At 34.0% G+C, this 25,859-nt stretch overlaps 1 protein-coding gene and 1 pseudogene across 5 annotated transcripts in view; both read right to left on the reverse strand.

Moving 5' to 3' along the window:
• LOC149542726 (CASP-like protein 2A3) overlaps positions 1 to 25,859 on the reverse strand; it is a 212,832-nt gene that overhangs the window by 89,621 nt on the left and 97,352 nt on the right. Inside the window, exons 2-5 of one of the 4 annotated variants that reach the window (XM_089797603.1) lie at positions 6,253 to 6,461; positions 5,968 to 6,026; positions 4,951 to 5,022; positions 4,642 to 4,830 (exon numbers count right to left, since the gene is read on the reverse strand). In XM_089797603.1, the coding sequence (XP_089653729.1) occupies positions 4,642 to 4,721 (80 nt within the window). In that variant the 5' untranslated portion in view covers positions 4,722 to 4,830; positions 4,951 to 5,022; positions 5,968 to 6,026; positions 6,253 to 6,461. The remainder of the gene's footprint in view (positions 1 to 4,641; positions 4,831 to 4,950; positions 5,023 to 5,967; positions 6,027 to 6,252; positions 6,462 to 25,859) is intronic. The other 3 variants (XM_089797604.1, XM_089797605.1, XM_089797606.1) reach the window with 3 other exon arrangements.
• On the reverse strand, positions 3,965 to 4,573 carry LOC149542727 (protein TOPLESS-RELATED PROTEIN 2 pseudogene; annotated as a pseudogene). The gene is made up of 3 exons (XR_016355313.1): positions 4,568 to 4,573; positions 4,363 to 4,535; positions 3,965 to 4,259 (listed from the first exon to the last, which is right to left on the reverse strand). The product of XR_016355313.1 is annotated as a protein TOPLESS-RELATED PROTEIN 2 pseudogene (transcript).

The following is a 25,859-nucleotide window of genomic DNA, read 5'->3' on the forward strand; positions in this document are numbered from 1 at the left end:
AGATTGATTGAGTTGTTTGAAGTAAGTAAAAGTTGAATTGGTGCATCTAGACCTGAGGATAATTGATTCACACACACCCACCCCATCTCAGTTATTCTAAATCATTATAATAGTTTCAATGTCATTGTTTATGCTTTCTGAAATTATTTTACTGTATTAGTTTTGGGTTCTATATTTTACTATGAAGAATCTTCAATTTTAATTCCACTATTAGGGATGAACGCTTGGATAATTGTTAAGAGCTTTCAATTTCAATTTCAATTATTTTGTTGTGGAGTTCCAAATTTATTGTCGAGGGTTTTCAATTCCAATTGTTTTATTAGGAATTCAAGTGTTAATAAGCTATCTCACTAATTGTGAAGGGTGTTCAATTCAAATGTTAAAGATCAAGGGTTTCTATAGTTATTTTCTTGATGCTTTTATTGTGACTGCTAATGCTTTCGAACTCTTTTTTTATTTAATAGTTTTAGGTTCTCTATTGTTCTATAGTAGATTATATCACTTTTAATTACAATAGTGGAAAATAAGGGTTTAATAAGTTATTTGCATTCTAGAATCAAATTGAATTAATTTTAACTTAATGGTCTGAGGGTTTCAAATTTAATGTTAAGGGCTTTTAACTTTATTTTCAATGTTAAAGATCAAGGGTTTTTAGCGTAATAGAGATAGACAATTTTGATTCTGATGTTTGCAATTTAGGGTTCAATGTGATTGTTAATGCTTTTCAATTTGATTTCTATTTATCAGTTTTAGATCGCCACATTTACTATAGTAGATATTTTCAATTTCATTTCTAATGTTGGGAATTAAGGGTTACACACACATACATATATATGGCAAAAGTGGCAAGCCATTGATATATAAATAAATAAAACTAGTTCAAGGTTCATGCACGAAAGAACTAGCAAGAAAACCCTCAATCCCTACCAAATACAAAAGATTACATAGTTTTTGGTTCCTAGCTAACCCGATATAGTGGAAAACAGGAGAGAGAAGCCATAATAATAGCTAGGATTTCCATATCATATAGGTTACAATTAGTCTATATAAATTCTTTCATACAATCCAACTAGTAGTCCAACAATTCATGAGCCATAATGTGAATTCAAAGGGACTATGCATAGATAGGTCAGGACACGACCAAAATAGGCAACCATTATCCTTGAGTCGTGATCAACATAGTGTTGAATCTATAAAGAAGCACAAGTCATGAACCTGACACAAAACTCATGACTGGTAATCTCACAATTGGACCAGTCAACATAGTAATACTCATAGAAGAGTGGGAGCAAGTACCATACCGATTATCAAAGGGGAAAGGCGGGTTCCAATAGAAGCCTTCACAAGGAACCAAATAGTAGTGTAGTGTAGAAAAAACTCTAGTGGGGAAGCATCATTAGTAGTGTTTCATCCTTATCATAAGAAATCCACACAAAGAGAAGATACATTTAAGCACTCATTAATAGACAAAAGATTGACATCATAAGACAAAGTCTGTCAAAGTGTAAAACATCGATCATAGTAAAAAAAATACAAAGCACCCTTTAATCAAATAAATTAGGGATTACTTTGACATCTTGAAACAAAGTCTCCTAAGTGGGTGTGAGGAGCCAGTTGTAACAAACAAAATTTGAAAAGTATAAGTCTATTCTTCCATTGGAACTACATGGCACCCACCTGCATCCTCATCCAGTTTAGATTGGAGAATGTCATTGCTAAACCAATAATGTCATATTGGTGGAGAAGCAATATACTAACAAAGCCACTAGATCAAACGATAACCAAAGAAGGAGAAACAATCACATGAGGATGAGAGGAGCCAATGTTAGGAGCACAAGATTCACATGAAGAAACACTTGACCAAGCGAATGGTTAGGTATGGAATTCATGACCAAGGATAGTTAGAATATCCTATATCTTGGAAAAGGTTGCAAGGCGCACTTCAAAGGAAAGAACCTAATCCACATTCTAAAGCATATACCCAAGTGGGTGAATGTGACATGTTCAAATAGACCTATTCAAATTATCCATGACAAGCTTAAAATCTCAATTAACTTTCATAGGTTCCCATAAGTCGCAAGTCAAAAAAATTTACCCTTCATAGGAGTGAAGAAAATCGAATATCAAGTCAATGTGAGAGCAAATCATCCCTGATCAAGCGAGACTCACTTTATCCAAGTTAATAGTCACTTGGAGTCGAGGGTAGTTAGTACCAATCGTAGTTGAAGTTGTTGTATCTAGTGAAATGTTGTTGCACCCAATATTTGTAAGAGTGTCCGCCAGAGCCTTACCTTTTCATAGTATATGTGAAAAGGACACTTAAGCAAATGATTCCATCAGAACCCAAGCATGGTGAAGAATATAGGAATTCTTCCAACTACATGTTGACCTATTTATACATGCATTCAAAACAACCATTGAATTGCCTTCAATGTGTAGGTTCTCAATCTTCAATTTCTTTGACATAGATAATCCTTGAAGTAGAGTCTGGGCTTTAGCCATGTTGCTTGTTCTAGGTGAGATCAGTTGTGCCAAAATCATAATTAGTTTCCCTTACGATCTCTTAACACTAGTAAATTTAGTCCTAAATTTCGATGAGAAAAGGTCAAAATTGCGACTAGAGTTGGTCAAATAGACGACTAAACCTGTCGTCAATATTTTTTAGTTGGGTTTTCGTCACAATAATTATGTGTCAAAATTTTGACTTCAAAAAGGTCGACTTACCAACGTGAGTTTTGTTGATTTCCTTAGTCCAGCCTGAACTCTTATTTCCTCATTTGCGTCCATCGCTGGTCAAAATTTTGACGTACACCCCTTGACTTTTTCAATGGTAAATCCAAATGTTCGATAGCAAAAAAGACCAACCGTCGTCGAAATTGTGACCAAGATCTCTTTCAACTGTCATCGAAATTGTGACCAAGACCCCTTAATTTTCTACGGTAGTACCATACATTCAACGTCAAAGGGAAGACATGTTGGTCGAAATTGAGACCAATGCTTGGTAGAAATTTAGATGGGCCATGCCAATTATTTCAAAAGCTTTGCTCTCATAGGAGCCTTCTAAATTGCACAAAATTGGATTCTAAAGCATAATTGCTTGGTGCATGAGACTTAGGGTATCGTGCACATTTCTACCTCCACACCATTGTTTTGTTCATATCACATGATTTATTTCATACAAAAAAATGGGAAGGAGGAAGAAATGTGCACGATATCCTGAGTCTCCACCAAGAAATTATGCTTTAGAATCAAATTTTGTGCAGTTTAAAAGGCTCCTATGAGAGCAAAGCCTTTGCAATAATTGGCATAGCCCGTCTAAATTTTGGTTCTTGAGACACCATTGCTTGTGAAGACTACAGGGAAAAATAAAATTAGGAAAGAATTATCTATCAAGAATGAAAACCAATAACACTCACTAATCTCTATTTTTCAAATAGATAAACGTGACAAAAAAACTTATAGTCCCAATCACATCATCATAAGAGCAGATATCTAACTATAACCCCTTATTTGGCTGTTTGTTAATCAATTCCTTGGCAAGAGCATCCAGGACATAATATTAAAATGCAATCAATCACTGAGCCTATTTCTAACAATTGAACTATACTATAGAAACAAAAATTGCCTTAAAATTGACACGTCACTAGTTGTAGTTCATTTGCATCCGTAATGGCTTCACAAAAGTTGAAAGCTTACCATTTGTCAAGAACACAAAAAGCACTCATGGTTCAGATGTATCAATAAAAGTAAAGTTATTTGAATGTTCAAAAAATGTGAAACTTCCACTTAATAGCTAGAAAAGCCATATCCTCAGTATACATCATCTTTGATGGAATGTTCATAAGTAAATGATTTTCTCTAAAAGCTCGAACTTATGCACAAAGAAGCACCATGCTCTTGAAGATATATATATATATATACAGGTTACAAGATTGATATATTGAAAGGAGCACAGTGAGGGCAAGAGACTGTCATCAATATCGATTGTGGAGTTGCTGATAGGTAAGTGATAAACATAAAAAGGTAGTACAAGGCACCATTTGCAATGTTCTAATATGATGAACTACCTTGGAGCTGGTTCTAAACCTTGATTGCTTAATGTTGTATTTGATCTAACAGTACCATTATCTGGAGGAGGTCCCACACCCCACTTTCATACTGATTCTGAAGGCTCAATGACATAAACGCCTCCATCAATCATTCCAAGAGCATACTGATTTGAGTCAGATGGATGTGATGCAATTACTAGAGGATAGACACTACATGAATAATCAATGGATACATTTTGAGTTAAATCATAAAATACTTAGGGATCCATTTATCCATACATAACATAACTTTTGCCTCCCTGGGCCAACTTACCTATTTATGCCTGAAGCTAAATATGCAAAAGGTGTAATACGACAGCACGGCCTCAAGCTCTCTGCATCAAATACTCCAACGACACCATCACAGTAGGCTACAACTACGAGAAGGTTGTCACATGAATATACTGTACTTGAAATGGGAGCAGATAAAGAATCATGAGGTGTCCACTACAATACAAACAAATGTGATACCAGTTTACACTCATATAGAGAAGGTAGCTTATATCATTATCACTTACTAAATTTGAATTCTAAGTTGCTAACAAAGACTTACATAATGCAAACGGTCAAACTTAGAAGCATCATAAATAGCAAGCTGGCTCTCATGAACAACCAACAAGTGAACTTGATCATTATGGAACTGTACTCTTGTATTCCCAACCGGTGGTGATGATCTTCCCGTCTGCACTTGTAAAAATTTTGACTTTCGCTTCTCCCATCTATCGATGCTCCAAAAATAGAGCTGCTAGAACATTGGCCAAACATTTAGTAATTTGAATCTATAAACATGTAAATGTACAAAATGAGATGGCAATGGATATACAAAATGAAGACAAACTTGGGAATTGGCCCCAGAAGATACCAATACAATCAAAGTGTGTGAAAATGCCAAGCCTGTAATTTTCTTTTGGTGACCTTTAAGCTTCATTTTTACCTAGTTAGTTTAAACAAGTTTTGAAAAGACACAAGTTAGAATGTCATCATATTGAACGACCCCAAATACTCTTCCTATAAAATAAACACCAAAACAAAATGAATAGAATGAGGACAGTTCACTTTGACCATGTATGACATTTTTGCATCAACTTTGCAATTCATATTTTAGAATCTATAATCTAGACAATGAATTAGTGAAAAAGAGAACTTCCATGATGTATCATTTAGTATAGTGAGCTTGAAAAGAAACAAAAAGTCATGCTAGATCATAAATATTGTTTCAGAGATACCTGCAATCAAATCTACAAGCTTTCCAATTTAAGATACAAATTAAGACTTTTTCATATGAGTGTGGTCAGGTTTATAATGGATCGGACAAGATAATGAGTTGGAAAAGAGAAAAGTTATGATGATAGATAAAGCAATGATTTCTAATTTTGAGTTTACAAAAATACATAATCAACTCAAAAAATAAAAATTCAAAGCGAATAAAGATTCTGTTTATAAGTAGTTTACTTAGTGTACACTATTTTTCTTAGAATTTAATGAATTTCAAAGATTTTGATATGACTTCATAAATCTCTTTTGCATCAATATTTATGAGTTATTAACAAGACATTATGGCAATGATGCATACTCCATTATCTATCATGATCAAGATAGGAAGTTAGAGAACACGAAACTTGTGATGGTAGATCATAGAACATGATCTAAAATATTGATAGGAAAAAATTGATAATTAGACACAATATAAACAATGGTAATTATAAATAACATATGTTGTAATCATTAGAATTGAACACAATAAATATGTAATCAAATTTCCTGCATATGTTAATCATTTATCTTAAGTTAGCTAAAAATTACATGATACACATATGCTACAAATAACTTAGAAGACAACATGAACAATATGCAACATCGTAAACATGAACAAATTTACCTTATACATGGAATGCAAGATCATCAACAAAAGGGGTGACGATGTCTGTAGTCAATTGACTGTTTGCAAAAAGGGTGATAATCAGACACAATATAGACAATGGTAATTATAAATAACATATGTTGTAATCATTAGAATTGAACACAATAAATATGTAGTCAAATTTCCTGCATATGTTAATCATTTATCTTAACTTAGCTAAAAATTACATGATACGTGTATGCTACAAATAACTTAGAAGACAACATGAACAATATGCAACATTGTAAACATGAACAAATTTACCTTATATATGGAATGCAAGATCGTCAACAAAAGGGGTGATGATGTCTGTAGTCATTGATTATCTTCATCATCGTCATCATCATCATCACCATCATCATCGCCATCATCACCATCATCATCACCATCATCACCATCACCATCATCATCATTGTCGTCGTCGTCGTCGTCATCACCATCATTTGTTTCTTCATCATCTTCAATACCTTATTCTTCCATAACATTATACTTTATCAGCCTTCCTCTTGGATCATGTCTAACAACAAATGACCAACCCTATTTATCTGGAAGCTCTAAGTAAAACACTTGCTCACATTGGCTTGGAAGAACATAGGGCTCATCTCCAACTGGCTCAAACAACCTTGTATTAATCATTGTAAATGTATTATCATGTTGAATAACCATTCTATCTGGATAATTTTGATTTAGTCGTAACCTATACCATTTGATGATGAATAGAACTACTTTGAAGGAGTTAAACTCGCACTCAATTATATCATCCAAGATGCCATAGTGTTGATTTTGATATTGTTGAGGATGTATGTCATTTTTAGATGATATATTGGTGACCTCAAAAAATGCAATTATCCCAGAATCACAAGTTTTCTTTGTGTCATCCAACTTTTTTATGCGAAATTTGTGGCCATGATAGTACATAGCTTTGTGGTGCTTGACCTGCAATTTTTGAAGCATGTGTAAATTATTTACATTGTGAGTTGATATGAAACATACGTCAAGTTATGATCATTAATAAATTTCTACATACCTCTCCACCTCTTAGACCCTTTACTAGATCAACTACCATTAGTGTAACATTGGAATCTCCATTATGATGAGCTTCTGTAACCAATGAAGCAACACCTTCCCATGTTAATGAGCAACAATTTTGTTGACATCATTCAATCCATACCATCATCTAATTAAGATTGTTCGCAATATAAAAATGTATTGCATCCCACTCTCGAACACTTGTATAAAAAAAAAATACACCAATTATAAATAACTTATATTGAAGATTTATAAGAATTAATTAACTACAATAACATCTTAGATTTACCTCTCACTTTCCTCGATCTACCTTTGCCCATCAAGTACTCCCCTTTGAATTTATTAATTGAGTTGGGATACCAAATACGATCCACATAGATCTTTGTTGCAAACTTAGGAAGATATTCACTAATGTACACTATGGTTTAGTATACCATAAATCCCTCCACCATAGAACCCTCAGGATGTGCTCTTTGTTGAACCAAGCCTTTCAAATTTTCAAGTGGCTCTCAACCATCCACATTGACCTGGTTGGTACAGGTCCACACAATTCAATCTTCTCAACTTGATGTATGAGGTAGTGTTCTTGTGCATTGAAAAAACTTGGAGGTAGACACTTTTGCATTTCACACATAAGAAGAGGAATTTTTCTTTTCCAATATTTAATATCTTCTTTATTGATTTCTTTAGATGACAACCACCTCATGTATTTTCCAAGATCATATATAACCTATTTGACATTGTTGGTGAAGTGGTGTGGGAGAGATAAAGGTAGAACGTACTGCAATATTTGCAAAATGATCTTGTCAATATTTTATAAAAAATACAATTAAAACTACATGCAGTATACAAATATATAGTGAATACAAAATAACATGAATTATGTTAATAAATGTATGCCAATTGTGTGTTTTTAACCGTGGCCCAAATTCACTTTTCTTTGATATGAGATTGTTTATGTTCGTAACAAATCCTATGGAAAATCGTATTTTTTTTAATGAGTTCTTTTATAGCATTGCTCTATTGTTCTTACAATAACCAACTAAGGGCACTTGTATCAGTCTAGTCTCCATTGTTATTTGATCAAATTCCATTTTTCATTGCATGGTTGGATTCTTCAATGTCACTATAAGCTTTGACAATTTGGTCTTTGTCACACCTTCCATCCAAAATTTTCCATAATGTCTCTATTACATTCTTTTCAATATGCATAGGATCAAACAAATGCACAATTGGGAGTTTCTCGTAGTACAACAACCTAGTAAATTGTATAGGATAAATTTTTAGTCCTTTTGGAAGTTGGTTATTGATGCCTTGATGACCTTCACAAGCATCAATTACATCATCAGTAAACAAAACACAATATCAAAATATCAATTTGAAACAAAAACCATCAGATGGAATGACATTACCTTGATGATTTATTGTATTGTATGCCAACTTCCATAGGTGAGGTGTCATTCTCTGTGGCTTTGATGTAGTCTCTTCTTTCCCACTGAAAAGATGTTTTTCGATAATTCAGTACTTATGATTTATGTGCAAAAAGTGTCTATTCTCATCAAACACCCGCTTTCTTAAACTTTTTGAATGACGAGATTTCGTCTTTGGACCACAAACTGGGCATGCAAATTTTCCCTTTGTCTGAAGACCTACAAGATCATGTATAATTGGATTAAATGTGTTAACTTTGTGTTGTCACTATAACATACCAAAAAAGAGGTGTTAAGAAGAGAACATACCACAAAAATGTGTTAGCCCAAGGGCATCATGTATTGTCCATACAAGCATTGCATGAAATTGAAATTGTCTTTGTCCTATTAGTCTACAGATGTCATACATAGTAACCCCATTCCATAACACCATCAACTCGTTGATAAGGGGTTCAATATACACATTGATATCTTTAACTTGGTACTTACCTAGTTGAATGAACAAAAACATTACATAATTATAATGACCATTTTGATGGATTAGTAATAATAAATTAATTTAGATGACCATTAAATCAAAAAATAACTAGAACAATCAATGTCAACATTATGTACTCTCTCTTTATGGACAACCAAGGAGGTATGTTATTGTTGATAACAAAAATAGGCCACACCAAGTAAGTAGATCTCATCTCTCCAAAAGGATTGAAACCGTCTACTGCCAATGAAAGCTTGAGATTACGAGGTTCTTCTTTAAAGTGTGGCCATTTTTTCTCTATTTCCTTAAATGTCACACCATATGCAGACATTTGCATAATGTCATCTTGACTTCTATTGTGTGCATGGTAATCCATAAATTGTACCAAGCTATTGCACCTAAATAATCGTTGCAAACGTGGAATAATGGGAATATCCCAAAGAACCTTGTGAGGCACCTTTTTTGTTAATCAATATGATTGATATCTACTAGTATGAAAAATAGGGCATTATGTTGCAAATTCATGCTATTTATGATATATAATATGATTGTTTGGACATGCATGTATTGTTTTATACTCCATTCCAATATCTTTCATGATGGTAGATAATTCTTGGTGCGAGCAAGGTAGAATGTTTGATGGTGGTAACAAACTCTCACCTATCAACCTATGAACAAAAATATAATTTGTTGATTTCAAGAATATTAATTACTACACGAACCCAATGTTAATTGTAAGGGAGCTACGAGTAAAATAATGAAAGAAGATGACATACCTTAACATACGTATCATTGCTACGTTAGATAAATCATTCATAACCTTCAAGTTCACCAACAACAATACAACAAGAAGAAGAGTTGTTTTGGAGCCTTCATATAGGGACTCATGTGCCTTCTCAAGTATAAGTACATCAAGCTCTACATCATCATCATCATCATCATCATCATCGCCATCTTGATCATTGTGATCATCTTGATCATCGTGATCATCTTGATCATCGTGATCTTCATCATCGTGGTCTTCTTCCATGGTATCATTACCTTCTACTTCAATATTCACACCTGCATGCTCCCTTATTTGGAAATTCACACTCTCTGAATTGTCATGGTCCATAACATGAAACTTAGGGACATTGACCTATATGAAAATGATGACCTTATATTAGCCATGACCATGATGTCATTATCAAATCATGTTTTATGTAATTTATAAATTATTAAAATACATACCAATGGATGATATTCGTTTCCCCCTTCAATGTGACCATGTTGCCTACAATGTTCCTCAGCTGTTTTGATTAGATATCTTTGAGTCTTTAACTCATTACAATTTTTGCAAGGACAATAACATTTTCCATCACCTTTTCTTTTTAAGTTAGACCATAGTCTAGCAATTGTCTCCCTATTTTTTTGTGCGTTGATATCATCAGACATGGTCTTTCTTGAATGGAATGACTCGTTGGTGGAAGAAGGGTGATTTGTTTGCAACCTACAAATGGAGTAGTAATAGGAAGACACATATAGAAATGAATACTAAAGCAAGACAGATAGAAAGAGGTATAGATAGAGAGATAGATTGATAAAGAGATAAAGAAATATAAAAAATGAAAAGAAATAAATACTTAGTTGACCTTCCATAACTCTACCTCTACATATTGCACTTACTACATACAAGCACTTCCAGAGAAAATGGGCAGCAGCAGCCAAGAAGGGAATAGGAGAGTCCATTTGGCTCAAGAGGAGGATGCACAAAGTGACCAAGGGGCAAGAGGAAATGCTAATCCACAGAGAGGAGAGTCTCTAATGTTCTAGTCCACTCAAAGATAGAGACAACATAACTGACATTCTTTAGATTTGGTATTTTTTTCAACATAAATGTTCTAGTTTGCTCAAAGACAAAGACAAATTGAAAACATATGGGTCTATGGTAACCTTATACAATCCTATTGGTCTATGGTAACCATATACAATCCTTTGCTATGTTATAAAACTCTTTAAAAAGGGTATTATAAGTATCTTTAGATTGTTAAACATTTTGAGGAAAACCAAAGTTCTCCCCATTCCAAGTATGCAGTAGGACTGACAGGTAGGGTATTGTGCATTTGAGCCAAATTTATAGAAGTATGGTATTCTCTTAGAGTCTTAAAGATCCCTGTGCCAGTTAATTGGGTGTTTAAGAAACCAAGTCAACATCTAGGAATATTGTGATAGACTTAAACAAGTTAATTCCTTGAAGAATTTGAATTTGTTGATAGGCACAAGTATCTAAGTCTCTTGAGTTTGCAACTTTTACTGTGTATTTAATACTAACCACCCTTCCTCTGCATCAGTAGTTATCATAGAAATTGCTCTAATTTGATTTCTAATTGTTGGAAGACAACAACCTTTAGGAATCTATTAGGGAACTATAAATAACTTGGGGTTAATATGAAATGGTCTTCTATTTTTGGAATCAATCCTTAGGTGGATTCAAGCATACTCGACAAGCTAACTTGATGGTTATAGGGTTTGGATAGAGTAGTAGTTTGATTGGTTTGTGCCAATCAAGGATTGGAGTATGTATAGAAATATCTAAAGGTATAGTTTTCAAGAACTAAGAAGGATTTGAATCTTTTTGTGTTCCTTTTGAATCTTTGTAAGGCCCATCAACAAGTAAAGTCATAAAACCCTTGTAAGTAGGCTATTTTATAGGAATGAGTTGTACAAAGGGCTTGAAGAACTAAAACCTTGAAAATATTCAAGCTCTCTAAAACCATAACTTAATTGGTATCTTCTTGAGTTTTTTTTAAAATATTTTCAAAATGGAAAATTTGGAGGCCTAATTAGCGGTGTAGGGGCACCAAGATCATCCTATAAAGACACCAAAACATACCACGAAGACAAGAGGAGTGAGTAGGACAAGGAGATATCCAAGCAATATAAATGGACTAGAATTAAAAGCTATAATGGTTTTCATAAGCAAACAATATAATCAGATGAGTTTATTTTGTAATGTCCTAAAAGGACTGAAAGTCATACTTGTAATGTCCTTAAAGGACCAAGAATTTGTTTGTATTGAACTAATGTTGTCCAAACCTGAGTTATGTTTATAAGAAGTTTAGGATGGGTAGGGGATAGGTCTAGGTATTAGAATCAGGGTTGAATATAAATTTAAAACCATTTTTGTTATTTAAAATTCAAATATTTAAAAACAAATGCCTATAAAGGTATTTGGACGGAATTAGTGTTTGGGGTGTCTTTAGGCTTAAACTAAGCCTCCAATCGGTAAGAGTTGGTTGTGAAAGTTTGGGGAAGGCTATTAAAGCATAAATGCATCTATTGTATGGCAGAGATTTGGCTGTACGAACTGATAAAAATAGTGAGCAATAAAATCCTCATTTTATTATTTCATTGATTTGTTGAATTCTTCATTGTTTGGATTGACATATCTATGAATTAACAAGGCTTACTGATTCCATTTTAATTATTATTGAATGAACTTCACTTCGTTTTGAGAAGTCTGTACACCTGGTGCAAGTAAACAAGTGTTGATTCTGTTAGTTATCTTGTAACTACTCCTAAGACCTATTACTTTATGGCCATCCCATGAATTCTAAGGGCCCATACTTCGTGGGATGTGCATTTCTAACATGTATAATTGTCTTCTAATCTTTTAATTGCAGAGGAGAATGCAACATTGGTTGACTGTTATGAAATAGTGCAGGTTTCCTAGAATGAATTCATGGGTACAAAGCAACAGTAGAGTTTTGGTCTGAAGGAGGAACCTATTTTATGGTTTTAACCATCTTAGTATGATCATCTAAAGGAGAAACAAATATCAGTTGTTCTTGGAATTGATTGGATACAATGGATTTGAGAAACCTTTGGATTGAGGGTTTGGAAGTCATAAATTGGGGTTTTGGGGGTTTCCGGTGGATTGAGTCTGGTGCAGGGCACCTAAGTCTCCAAGGCATGGTCTCAAGGTTTTTTGACATATTAGAATCATTAGGAAAGAGGTTTGGTCCATATTTATAATAAAGACTCACTTGTAAGGTACATTGGCACATTGGTGTGGTTATAAAACAAGTGACCATATGTAACCAAAGAGTCTTAATTTATGTGATTTTGAGTATTTTGATGTTTTTAGGATGTTTTAGGTGGGTATAAGTGTGTTTATAGGGTTTTTAATCATTAAGACACCATTGGATTAAGGGTTTGTAAAAAATTGCAAAAAGTGCAAGAAAGTTGCAAAATGCAAAAAGTTGCTAAACAACAATTTTTGCAATTTTGGCTGTCAAACTGAAAAAAGGGGTTGTAAAATCTTCCAACCATTCAAATAGTATTTGTAACCATTGGAAGGAATTTATTTAAGGTCTCCACAAGTGGAGAAGGTCATTGTACAGATGGGTGAACAACATTTAGTGAATAAAACTCAGAATTTTTGCCTTTTTCTCTCTTTTTTCAATTCTGTATAGCCTGTACGGATTAGTGGTGGTAAAATTTTCATATGGTTGGATAGAGGATTGAGTTAGGTTATATTTCAATTGGTTTGAAGGCTTTATCTTATTTAGAAAAAAAGTTATAGCAGTTTTTGTGAAGGTTACCCAGATTTACCCTAAATCTGAGGGTTTTAGCAAGATGGCCTCCTAACTTGCAAATCCGCCATGAGATTTCAATGCCACTTTTTTGAATGCAATTTAGAAGAGGGGTCTTTGAGATGGTATATTTTCAAGGTTGTAGGAGTAGGTAACCTATTTTTACCAGCAAGCCCTAGATTGAACATAGTCTTATGTCTAGTCTAGTTTTGAAGGAAAAAGAAGGATCAGGCTCCCAAGTTGATTGATTTGACCCAAGTGAAGGGTGTATAAGGAAAAATTAAATGTGTGGAAGAGATATAAGGGTTTGAACCAAGTATATGAACCCATTTGTTTATGTTTTCCTTGTAACCCAGCCTAATCTAGCCAATTAGGACTGTGACACAAAGTGGGCATAAGTTGATGTTGGAGCACAGTTTGTGCTTGATCTTTTGGAATATCTTAGGAGTGGTTAAAGGCTATTTAAAGGTGTAAAAAAATTGGGTGGTTCTTTTTATGGTTTGGGAGTTTGACCATGGAAACTAGAATTTGTCCTAGTAGAATGCTGCTAACAATCTTTGCAAATTTTTTGTTGGGTATGAGAAGAAGTTCAAAGTTGGAGTTTCTTATTGAGTTGAGTCTATAGAAACCATTTTCTAATAGAGAAGTTGAGTCCTAATCAATCTAAGAAGTATCTTCCATTTTAGGCCTATTGGTGATAGGGAGTCCTTAATAGTTGTGATTGATCTAAGTTGTTTGAATGCCCTAGGTTTGAGGATTAGGCTTGTAAAGTGGAGTCCACTTGTAGGGTAGAGTCTACCTATGTTAGAAACCCATTGGATCAATCAATATCCTTGAAAGCAAGTTAAGGTGCTGTTTGAAGTTTGGAAGAGCATTTTGGTGCTTTTGCTACATGCTCTGCATCAGAGTCTTAACCCTTTGGGATTTTGTCATATTTAGCCATTATATGGCTCTACTGAGAGTTTGGAGTGATAAGGATGAGAGAAGAGTGAGGATGCTCTATTAATTGATGGGGTTTTATTTTACTTAAGGGTCACATTGTGCAGACAGTCAGACCTAGTCCAAAGAAGTCTATAGTAAGGTCAGGGTATGTTAAGGTACTTGGAAAAGGGTATTTGAAAATGCTTTTACTTTACCAAGTGTTTTGGGAAAAGGTAAAGTTATTTGGGATTTTGAGGGAGGGAAGAGCTATGGTGTATGTTCTAAAATTGTCTCGTAGTGTTTTTTGGTTTGTGTATGGGTGGATGAATTATCAGAGATGATTGATGTTGCAAATTGAGGGAATTTGGAAGTTTGAGGTGGCGTTTGTGCAAATTGGTGAAGTATAGGGGGTTGGAGCATAGGTTGAAGAGAGAAGTGAGTTGAAGGATCATATGCATTGCATCCATGAGAGCTCAATGCTCATGTCAAGGATCATTTTTTGGGTCTATGGTGGGTTGCCTATTTGGATTTCCATCATTTCTCACTTTCTTTACTACACATGATCATGCATGTTGCAAAGTAATTACCAATATCTACTTGTGGAATAGAATATTGATTTGCACCCACCCCCCCCAGTATTATCTATTTCTAACAATTCTAGTTTCATAGACCCACTAATGCATCCACCGCTTCATTACCAATGAAGTGTCCTCATTTTTGAAACAACATTGCTGGAAATTTGAATGTCTTATAGTTTGATTTTAAGGGATTTTAATTTTTGAAAAATGTCAGGATTTATTCCTTAATAATTATTTTGTTAAGTATTTCTAATTTTTTTATACCCTTACCTTTTCTTTAAATATGTTCCAATCTATTCCTTATTCCATATTATTAGTTTATTATTAATTGTCTTAAGTTTGTTTACTAGAAAAAATAGCCTTTAATGTTTATTTCTTCCAACCATTATTCAATTAGTGATAGATTCTCATCCATAAGTCAAATTATCTCATACTTTAATGGGCAACCGTGCACTCTTAGGTCATCGCAGATATTTAGTTGTATAGGGAAATGATCAAGCCCTAAGGAAGGGAGAATATCATCTTAAAGAGGATAACAAAACTACGTCCAATTGCCTTTGAAAAAGAACCTGCCTAATTTTTTGGCAATACTATCATTAACTTATTTTTTTTTTAGCCCATGTGATTATTTCATCTTCTATTTTGATGTCCATAAGGAAGTTATTGTGTACCCAAGATTAGAATCTTCCATATTTTAGTATTAATTCATTTACGACCCTTTTCTTCAGTGATATTTAATATAGTATCAAATTCCCTGCCAATGAAGATGGTTTTATTAGGGTAGGTGTTAAGGTTAATACTAAGTTCATTCCATGTTGTCCTTTTATCTAGTGATCAAATAGGACCACAAATGTTAATGACTATATATGCCAAATTAGATTTAAGACTCTTTACTTTCCCCATCATCTAGTATTTATTATGACTTAAAGTTGTGTATGATAATTTCTTGGGGTCCATCATTATGGCAAGCCCCTAGAGACACCTTCAGTAGGGACCCCATATATCTCTCAAACTCCAAGTTTTTTCTATAATTATTTAGTTCATTCATAGTTAACTTAGTGTCTTGGATTAGCATCATTTCTAGTTCAAATTTGTTTGCACAATATTTTATCTTACATTATTTTTAGCGGCATTCTTGGCTCTAACATTCCACGAAAGTAGTTTGTTATCCCTTGGGAGGGTACTTTCCCCTCCCTATATTGAACATGGAAGTGATTTTGATTTGGTTTCAAAATTACCATCTTTATTTCTAAGTTCCATCAGAGATTTCCTACCCCTCTTTTTAAAAGTTTTTCTACAATCTGGGGTCACCGAAAAAAAAAATAGTTGTTGAAATCCCTACATTAATAGATTTTGTGTTTTTTTCAATAATTTCAAGATCAACTAATTCCTCTTCCAAGATTTGTTGAGATTTTTAGACTGGGTTTCTAAATCAAAGATTTTGTTTATCAAAATTTTCGTTTCCTTATTAATAGCTTCCAAATCAATAAATTCACCCACAACCTTAGTGAAGTTTTCATCCAGGATTTCTTCATTTATCATGATTTGTGTATGTTTAGGGGAGATTGTACATGACATTCCTTTATCATTTTTTGGGCTAGCAGCCAGAGAATCAGGGTCCATTTCTTAGACTATTATATTTTCTTTTTATAGTATCAAGAGGTGTGGGAATCATATTCAAGTCCTTATATATTGATATATTACCATTTTTTGGAGAAGAAGACATTAAACCAATTAAAGCTAATTTAATTTTTGGGTTGGATGGCAAAGGATGATCTATAGGAAAAACATTAGCCATAGAGAAGTCTCTAGATCAATAAGAGATCTCATTTACTAATGATTGGGGTCATCTTTACAGATGATGTTTCATCATTATTATGCTCAAGAACAAGGGTAACTTTATCAACTTCTCTAATTGCACCTTCCTCAAGACTATTCTCCATATTAGTGTTGTTAGTCTGGTTGAAATTCAATTTGGGTGGAGAATTTAATGAACACATATATTTATTAGAAGAAGGGAAATTGAACATGATCAAAGTAAAAAATTAAGTTTCAATCTATCCAAAAGTGAATGTATTTTCCTACTATCTTGAAAACATTACCAGTGCCACACATTGCAGGGTCCTAAACAAAATGACAAGTTTTCACAAAAATAAAGCCATACCCTTGTACATCTCAGTGCAGAAAGGCTAGATTCCTAAGATCTAAAGGCAGTTGCCTTAGAGAACTAATGGCTGCATATTGCAGATTACACAGTTTTGATGGGCATGAGGAAGATTGGTTCACAAAACCCTAAGATTAAGGGTTTTATTTTTTTCCAAGGATGCCAGTCATAAGGTGATAAGAAAATCAAAAATACGAATAAAGAATATCAAGATTGGAGTACTTCGCAGAATGTATCTTCAAAACAAAATCTTTTCTTTTCTATTTTGAATGGTTACTTGATTTGCTTGATTTTTGTGGTAGGATTCCCAGAAATGGTGCTTGAAGGATTTCTAGGGTTATGTTGCTCACAAGGTTTCTAAATGCTCTATTGTTAAATGCTCGAAGGATGTAAAATGTTGGAAAAGTGAAATGCTCAAAGTGAAATGCTCAATTGATTCTTGAAGACATTACCCTTCACTCTTGTGTACATGTCATGGTACATGTGTTTATCAATCCTCTTAGCCTCCCTATATTTGCATAACAATTGTCATAGGACCCTCATCTACCTCATCCATAGAATTTTAGTAGCCAACCTAGCCTCTCTTGTACCCTTTCACTTACCATATCTAGAATGATGACCCTTTCTATTTTCTTCCAAAGCACAATGAGAATGAACATAGGAATGAATTTTCATTGGCTTCCTAATCACAAATCCATCCTTTACTAGATTTCAAATGTTCTACCTGGAAATTGCCCTTAACTTCTATCTTCCTCATGAAAATAAGCTAAACATTGAGCTGCTTCCTAATTTTACCCTGCTTTCCATTAGTCTAGATGAGGCAATAGTTCATCCTGCATATTAAAACTTGCACCACCTATGTTGGCACCAAGGGAAACCTATACAAGAAGTCTATGTAGCCTTCAAATTGATCATTGAAACAATCACTGGCCTACGATTGATTCATATGCCAGGAATGATGCATTTGGAAAAAATAGCATACATATTATGGCGCTCAAGTGAAACTCAACTGATTTGCCACTTTTTTATTTTATCTTTATGTTGTCGTGTTGGTCACAATTGAGACCAAAACAAAATATAAAACATTGATCACAATTGCAACCAACACGGGCATGTATCAAAAAAAAACAAAAGTTTCCTTTATAATGCGACCAACCAAGCAATTTATATTTGATTGGTTGAAATTTAAGGTAGAAATTTGGGGTTTAATGTACTAGTGCAAACACCTCCAAATGTAGATGTGCTAGGGTTACCACAAGAGCATCCATCAAAGTTTTGTTTAATGACAATTTTCAACTGGTGGAGACCATTTCACACCCTTTCTATGCTTAACTATCTAAAATATAGGTCTATTGAAAATGTTTGAAGGGGAGGGGAGACCCTCCCACCTGTTGGCAAGATTAATGTCCCAAGAAAAGATAACAAGGTGTTCTAAAGTGTTTCTAGCATGTGATGCAATAACCTCAGCAATAGAAGACTCAATAATATTTTTTAGGATTATATCTAGTGCTGAAGAAACTTTCCTGTAGATATGCTTATTTCTTCCCCATCATATAGCCCATACAATTACAGTAGGGGTGTAGATCCAAATACACAAATAGAAAGATTGAGGAAATAAAATCAACCAACTTTGAAACACATCCAATAATGTTGAAGGAAGAAGCATACATATATTGAACTATTGGATAATGTGATACCAACATTGTTGTGCAAATTGCATCAACCAAGTTCCACTAAAGATCTATCAAGTTGATGCAGCTTTTCACACTTCAGGTATGAAATGCATAGCATATTGCATATCAATGAGTACAAAAGTACATAGTAACTTAAAATTTTGTATCCTTTGGTATCTGATGTCAAAGAGGGAGAGTTTAGTATCAACAAGGAAGAGTGAGGGAGAGTTTAGTGTTAAAGAGAAAAGAGGGAGAGTTTTTTTTTTTTTATCTCAAAAGGAAGATATTCAAATGATAGAATCTATAACAAAGAGGGAGAAAATATAGCAATCCAAAGTAGAGTTTTGATAGATGCAAGAGGAAGAATTTTTGTGAAAGCAATTGAGACAAATCCAAGAATAATCTTAGAGGGAGTTGGTATGGATGAGAATCAAAATGAAACTAAGGATATTATTCAATTGCTCATACTTTTATTAGTTTATATTGACATGTGTTTCTGTCAATGCCAAAAATGATTTTGTTGGAAGCAATTCTTCAATTGTATGTTGTCATTGATGTTACACAAATGTCATTATTAACCAAGGAATGAAGAGTTTTCAGTATTAACCTTACATATTTCAATATTGACTGAGTATTTGGGTAAAGAAGAACTTTCAATATTAACTATGTAGTTGGTTAATGAAAGATATCCTACTTGCAGTATTAACCTAGTGGTCAGGCATCAAAGGACTCATAGTATTAACCAAGCATTCATTTTTGACATTGACTAAGTGATAGCAGAATGCAATTCTCTAATATTTAATTTATTGAGGTCAGTTATTTGGATGTTTGTTGATTATTTGGAAGGGTATTCAAGCCAACTTGTCCTAACTTATGATATACAAGAAAGGTCAAGTTGTGAGGATAAAATACGCATGTGAAATATGAAATAAGATGGATATGTGAGCAAAGAAAAATGTAGAGCAAGAAAGTGAGAAAGATAAGATGCAAAGAACATCTTATCAATAAGGATCCAAAGGTCAAGCCAGAACAGAGATATAAATCTTGAAAGATAGTTACTTCACAAATTAGGTCAAATTATTGTTACCTCCTAACCATTGTGATAGTAAGAAAATCTCTTAATAGAGTTGAATTAACAGTCATTTTGTAAATCCTCTAACAAGGTGACATTTCAAGATTGAAGTGCTTGAAAACCTCTAACCATGCCACTTCTAACAAGGTGATCTAAATCCTCTACTTTTAACTTTCTCTATTGTGCTCTCTTCCTCCATATTTCACTTAAAATCTCCATATGTTTAGCAGAGAGATTGGATTGATCCCAATTTGGAAACACAATATTTGTATCAAGGTCAATCTCATCAGAGATCTTTTCCTTTTATTTTCCTTTGGAACTTGGAGAAACTATGATTTCTTTTCCTTTATCTTCATTCTTCTTTTCTTCTGCACTCGGTTGACTCTTAGTTTCTTGTTTACTTTCTTTGTCAACCTTGTCCACATCCTTTTTATGATTTCTACTTGGTTAAGCCTATACTATAGGTAGTCAAAGACTATTGCTCAGTTACTACTTGGGTAGATGCAAGACTTTGTTTATCCTTCTCTATTTTCTGTACACTTGATGAAGTAATGGCTTGACTTGGAGTAGTGGGTAGAGAGGCAATCACTATAGTTGTCATCATTTATGTATTTGACTCTTCTATAGTCTATACATCTGGCTCTTCATATTTTTATATCTTATTATCTTGCTCAAAAATGGTTTTCCACAATTTTGTTGTGGATTGAACAACCTCTTCAATATTATTAGACAAAATTTGAAATGCCTTGAATCTAGGAGTTTGTCTATTTTCATGCTTTTTCATGGCCTCCTTGATTTCTTCTTTTTTAAAGTGTGGCATGATAATCTTCAAATTTTGTTCTTTGATGTCTCTCTCAATTTTCATAGTGTTGGTCAATCTCTGTGTTACTGTCTTAAATAAGACATTAGGAGCTTGGCTCTTTAGCTTATTTGGATCATACTTCCATTTAGCTACCTTTTCACCAAAGTATCCTCTATTTTTTGTTGCTCCTCCTTTCCTTTGGATTCATATCTGATATACTTGAATCCCAACATGCCACTTCCTTCCCTCAATCTCTTTAATTGCTGCTCAAAGGTCAGTCTTCTTCACTTGAGTGATAGGAGTGTTTTCTTTCTCTTCATCATCATCCTAAAGCTTCAATTTCCTTTTGGACTTCCTTGTAGTGGTGACCATAAGGGTAGCTACCTTCTTAGGTGTATCTTTCCTAGGTGTTGTCTTGGTCACTTTCCCCTTCTTCTTTAGAGGTTCTTCTTTCTCTTCCTCTTCTTCTTGATCTTCCTCTTCTTCATCTTCTTCTTCATCTTCTTCTTCTTCTTCTTCTTCTTGATCTTCCTCTTCTTCTTCTTCCTCATCTTCTCCTTTTCCTTATATGAGCATTAGAGGGTCATCCTTCTTATCTAATTTCTTCTTCATGGTTTCCATCCTCTTCTTTCCTTTCTTCAAAACTTGAGGAATCTCTATTTCTAGAGATATCCTAGTTTTGGCCTCTTCATATGTGCTAAAATATGTAGCTTTGGGGTGAATTGATTCATTTAGAAGAGCCTCAATGATATCCTTGGTGTCATCAATGCCTACCTCATATCCCAAGGGTTTTACCCATGTTGTCCTAGGCATGACTACTTGAATGTGAGTGTTATCACACTCAACTAGGAAGCAAATGTCTTGTGCATACTGCTCAACCAATTGTTCTAGAATTTTGAACCTATTCTGCATCTTTTCCTTGAAATTATCAAAGTATGCATCCATTATACCATCAAAAGTTTCTCCCAACTCGTTTATGAAATAATTGATGTGATAAATGGTTGGTCTAACCTTACTCCAGACCGCATTACCCTTAGATGGAAAGAACTTTTGCACATATAAAAATAAACATACAAGGAAAGAGTGAAACTTACACATATTCTTCTTTGGTACCTGAATGTTTTCCATGTTCTTGCCTAGTTAGCTCAACTACAACTCGAGAAGGTCAAAGGATAAGTTTTTATTTGCCACTTTATATGCCAAGTCAATTGCTTCACAAGGTACACTATTTGGCCTGCTTGAACTATAGATCTTGTGAGCTATGACATGAGTCCCAAATTTTATCTCCATGTTAGTCATGTTGTTTGATTTCATTCCCCTATCATCCCACTCTTCTAGGGTTTTCTTAGCAAGCTCACCATGAGTTAGGGTTTTAGTAGTCTTGGGTCTATCCAACATTAGGTAGCCCATAAATCAGTGAATCATCTCCCTAGTGATCTTTATGGGTTACTCAAGCCAGAAGGACATGTCATGGACCCTACTAAGAATATATCTGGTCCATTTCACTTAAAATTTTTGCAACATGTACAAGGCATGAGTCAAACCCTTGACTTACAGATGTTTATGCTCAGGTTTCAACGCTCCATTCTTGCATAACACACTGTATGTTTCATTCAACTCAAATGAACCTAACTTCTAAATTGTATAATGATAGAATGATCTAATATCATTTATCAATAGTGCCTTTGGAGGAATAACTAATCAGGCTCCCAACGGATCTTTCTACTTAGAAATCATAGGGTAGAGCTTGAATTTTGGTACTTCTCATATTAAATTCTTCAACAACATCTCAGAACCCTTCTTCTCTTTTGAACTAGAGCTTGATGCCATAATGCTTAGTGAATGACGAGTCTGCAACAATAGATAACCTTTCTTGCAACTTTTCTTTCAACAACAATCATTAGGGGGCTTAAAATCGCTCTACATAATCTAAATTATGAATGCAAGGTAAGATAATAAACCATTTATTTTTCCTTTTATGAGAAGAAAATCAAATTTGAGGGCCTCATAAATGCATCATAAAATGGTGGGTGGAATGACTTGGCATGAACTGATCATTAAAAAACTCGATTAGAATTAATTTCTAACTTGACTTCTCTCGAAGATGATTGAAAACTCAGTTACAACTAGGTTGTTACTCAATTAAAACATCTCTCCCTTGCTTGACCTAGTGCATATGAATATGCAGATTTGGAATTGAACTTTCTTGCATATATAGAACTGATGTAGGATCTTTCTTGAATTCTCAGTTCCATCCATCTCCTTGACTGCTTAGTTGGATATGGATGCTTCACCCAACTCATTAGATTGGATGATAATAGCTTCATTGTCTTGCCTTGTATTTTCCTTTGATTTCCTTACCCATTTCTGAGTCATCTAAGTTCTTATATATTCAACCTTTATTTTTATGTTTTTTTCCTCACTAGAATTTGTTGTAGCTCTATTCATATAGTTTCTTGCCAAATGACCTATCTTTTTGCATACATAGCATCTCACATTTGTATGTCTCTTTTTGAGGTGAGTTCTTACATAATTTACTCAAATGTGACCATATTCTCCACATAGATGACATCTTCCCCATGTGTTGCACTCCCAACCGATAAATGCTCTTTGTCTAGTTCCATTGTGTTGATTATTTGGATTCCCTTGATTTGAAATGCACTCTAAATATTTTTGACCATGCTTGTGACATGGGAAACAATTCCCCTCAAACTTTGATTTAGTTCCGCATTCATTAACCTTGGTCCATACTTGGTTCAGTGATAGAAATGACCTTTGAACTTGGGTTGTACAGTATTGCTCCAACAAACATTTGATGTATGACCCACTTTTCCATAATTGTTACATGTAGGCCTTTTGTTCTTCTATGCTTATTATTGTGATGATTCTCCTTGATTGATATACCCTAAGATAGTAGTGCCTTTAGGTCTATCTAGAGTTTTCTTATACAAATTATTCACACTTTCTTGTGACTTCAACCTTCTTTCATTGAGGTCCTTTTCAACTCTTAGTTCATTATAGAGATTGTCATTTATGCTCTTAGATCAATGATTCCCTGATTTGCATCATCTAGTTGATTTTCCATATCTGCTTGATGTTGTGATAGCTGTTGGACTTCATTGGTCTTTTCTTCTAATCTTGTAGCAAGTAATCGTTTGCCTTCATCTGCCATTTTTTTGTCATTTACTACTTTTTTCTTTTGTTCCATAACTTCGCATAGGCTAACCAAGTGACTTTCTTGTTCTCTTTTCAATTGTATTACTTATTCTTGTAGATTAGCATTCCTTACTAGTAAATCTTCTATGATTATATCTGCTTCTTCTGAATTTCTTTCTCTGCATAGTTCTTCTATTCTTTCTTTTATGTATAGATTTTCATTCATTTGTATAGACAATTCTTTTCTTCTCTTCAGAGAGGTAGTGAGTTACTCCCTGAGTTTCTTAACTTTCTCCATAGCCATATGTATATCAAGTTTGTCATTATCAATAGCTTTCCCTAACTTGTACACTTCCATTTGCTCATATCTTTATTCTCAAGTAGTTAATCCTCTAATAGGAGAACCTTGCTCTAATACCAATTGTTGGAAATGTAATGACAAATAGGTGATTGAGAGGGTGGGGGATACCATCTTAGACTTCCATGTATGAACATAAATCAATAAAGAAATCAACACCATAACACTTTGACACAATATTTGGTAACCCAAAAACCCTCCAAGGAGAAGATAAAACTGGGGTGGGGATGACAACCAAAATGCTTCAATATTGTTGTAATAAAGTTGGCCTATTAGGGATTATAATTGATCACTTATGGTGATCTACTATGTTAGGAGTATGAAGGACCATTAGGTCCACCTTGTGAAAGAATTTTACAATATAATGAATTATGTACTATTTTAGGAGATTCAATAAAGGACTGTCAAGTCCACTTGGTTAGAGGATTTGACTGATGCACCTATTAGGATGAATCAATAGGTTGATCTTTTCTTGGCAACTTTGTTTTCTGAAATAGATCCTTTGAATAATATAATCACCTAGCTATGATAGATATGTCTCTACTTTTCTCATTATACTACTTTGTAGCCTACTTACTCAATTTGCTCCATATTCACTTCTTATCTTCACATATTTATGTATTCCACATATTCCATCTTAGAAAAACCAATTTGCCTTCCTTATATATCCATCAACCAATAATTTCATACCAAGTTGACTCACACAAGAGATAAATTTACAATAATCTAATTATACCTTTGAGTTAGCCAAATTTTGATCCTCAGCTTTCATTGTGCATTTTGGTATTATGTTGGTGGTTTGGCAATATAGTGAGCTAGGGTGATACTCTAGCACTTGGATAACACTTTAGCACTTAGGTGATACTAGAGCATATTGACTTGAACTAGTAGCTTAATTTATATAGAGAACGCAATGAGAACTATGAACTCGGCTCACATTGGAAACTCTGATCCACACTAATAACATTAGTAACGTGATTTATACTATGGGGCTCATTTTACATTGGATATCCTTGAACTACTTAGGTTACACTGAAACATGTTGTTTGATTGAAAGCTCGGTTGGAATATTAACTGACCTTCCTGGATAACTTAAGTGATTTGTCATTAATTGATAATATGTCTTGTCATAGGGTCAACAAAGAATATCTCCAAGCTACCTTCCCTATGTAAATTTTTGCATGATCAATGTATTCGACTACAATTTTGTCCCATTGAGATTGAAAATTCTTGATGAACTATGCTTCTAGAAGAGAAGACAGGGAGATTGGAGGGAGACCATTCCATGAGTCATCCCAAAATAATAACAAAATTCCCATTATTAACTTTCCATCTGATATATTTGGAAACCAGCCTCCTCGATGCAACCATGAAATTCCATATTGTTGAGCCCCTTGGAGGATCTAGGGCAGTGAAGATTCTCATGAGGACTTGTGAGTCAAGATATTTATGTTCGATAATCTAATACAATTTATCATGAGGGAATTCATATAGCTACCAAACCAACTTCCCACCAAATGTGATATTTCTTTTAGAAAGTTCTTGAAGGTTTACCCCACCTTCATGTTTATTATATGCCATCTCTTGTAAGGATATAAGATGAATTTTGGATTCTCCATTCATGTTACTAGACCGT

Source organism: Cupressus sempervirens, chromosome 8 (genome assembly GCF_028749045.1).
Source record: "Cupressus sempervirens isolate cs-2001-9-10 chromosome 8, ASM2874904v1, whole genome shotgun sequence".
Classification (NCBI taxonomy): Eukaryota; Viridiplantae; Streptophyta; class Pinopsida; order Cupressales; family Cupressaceae; genus Cupressus; species Cupressus sempervirens.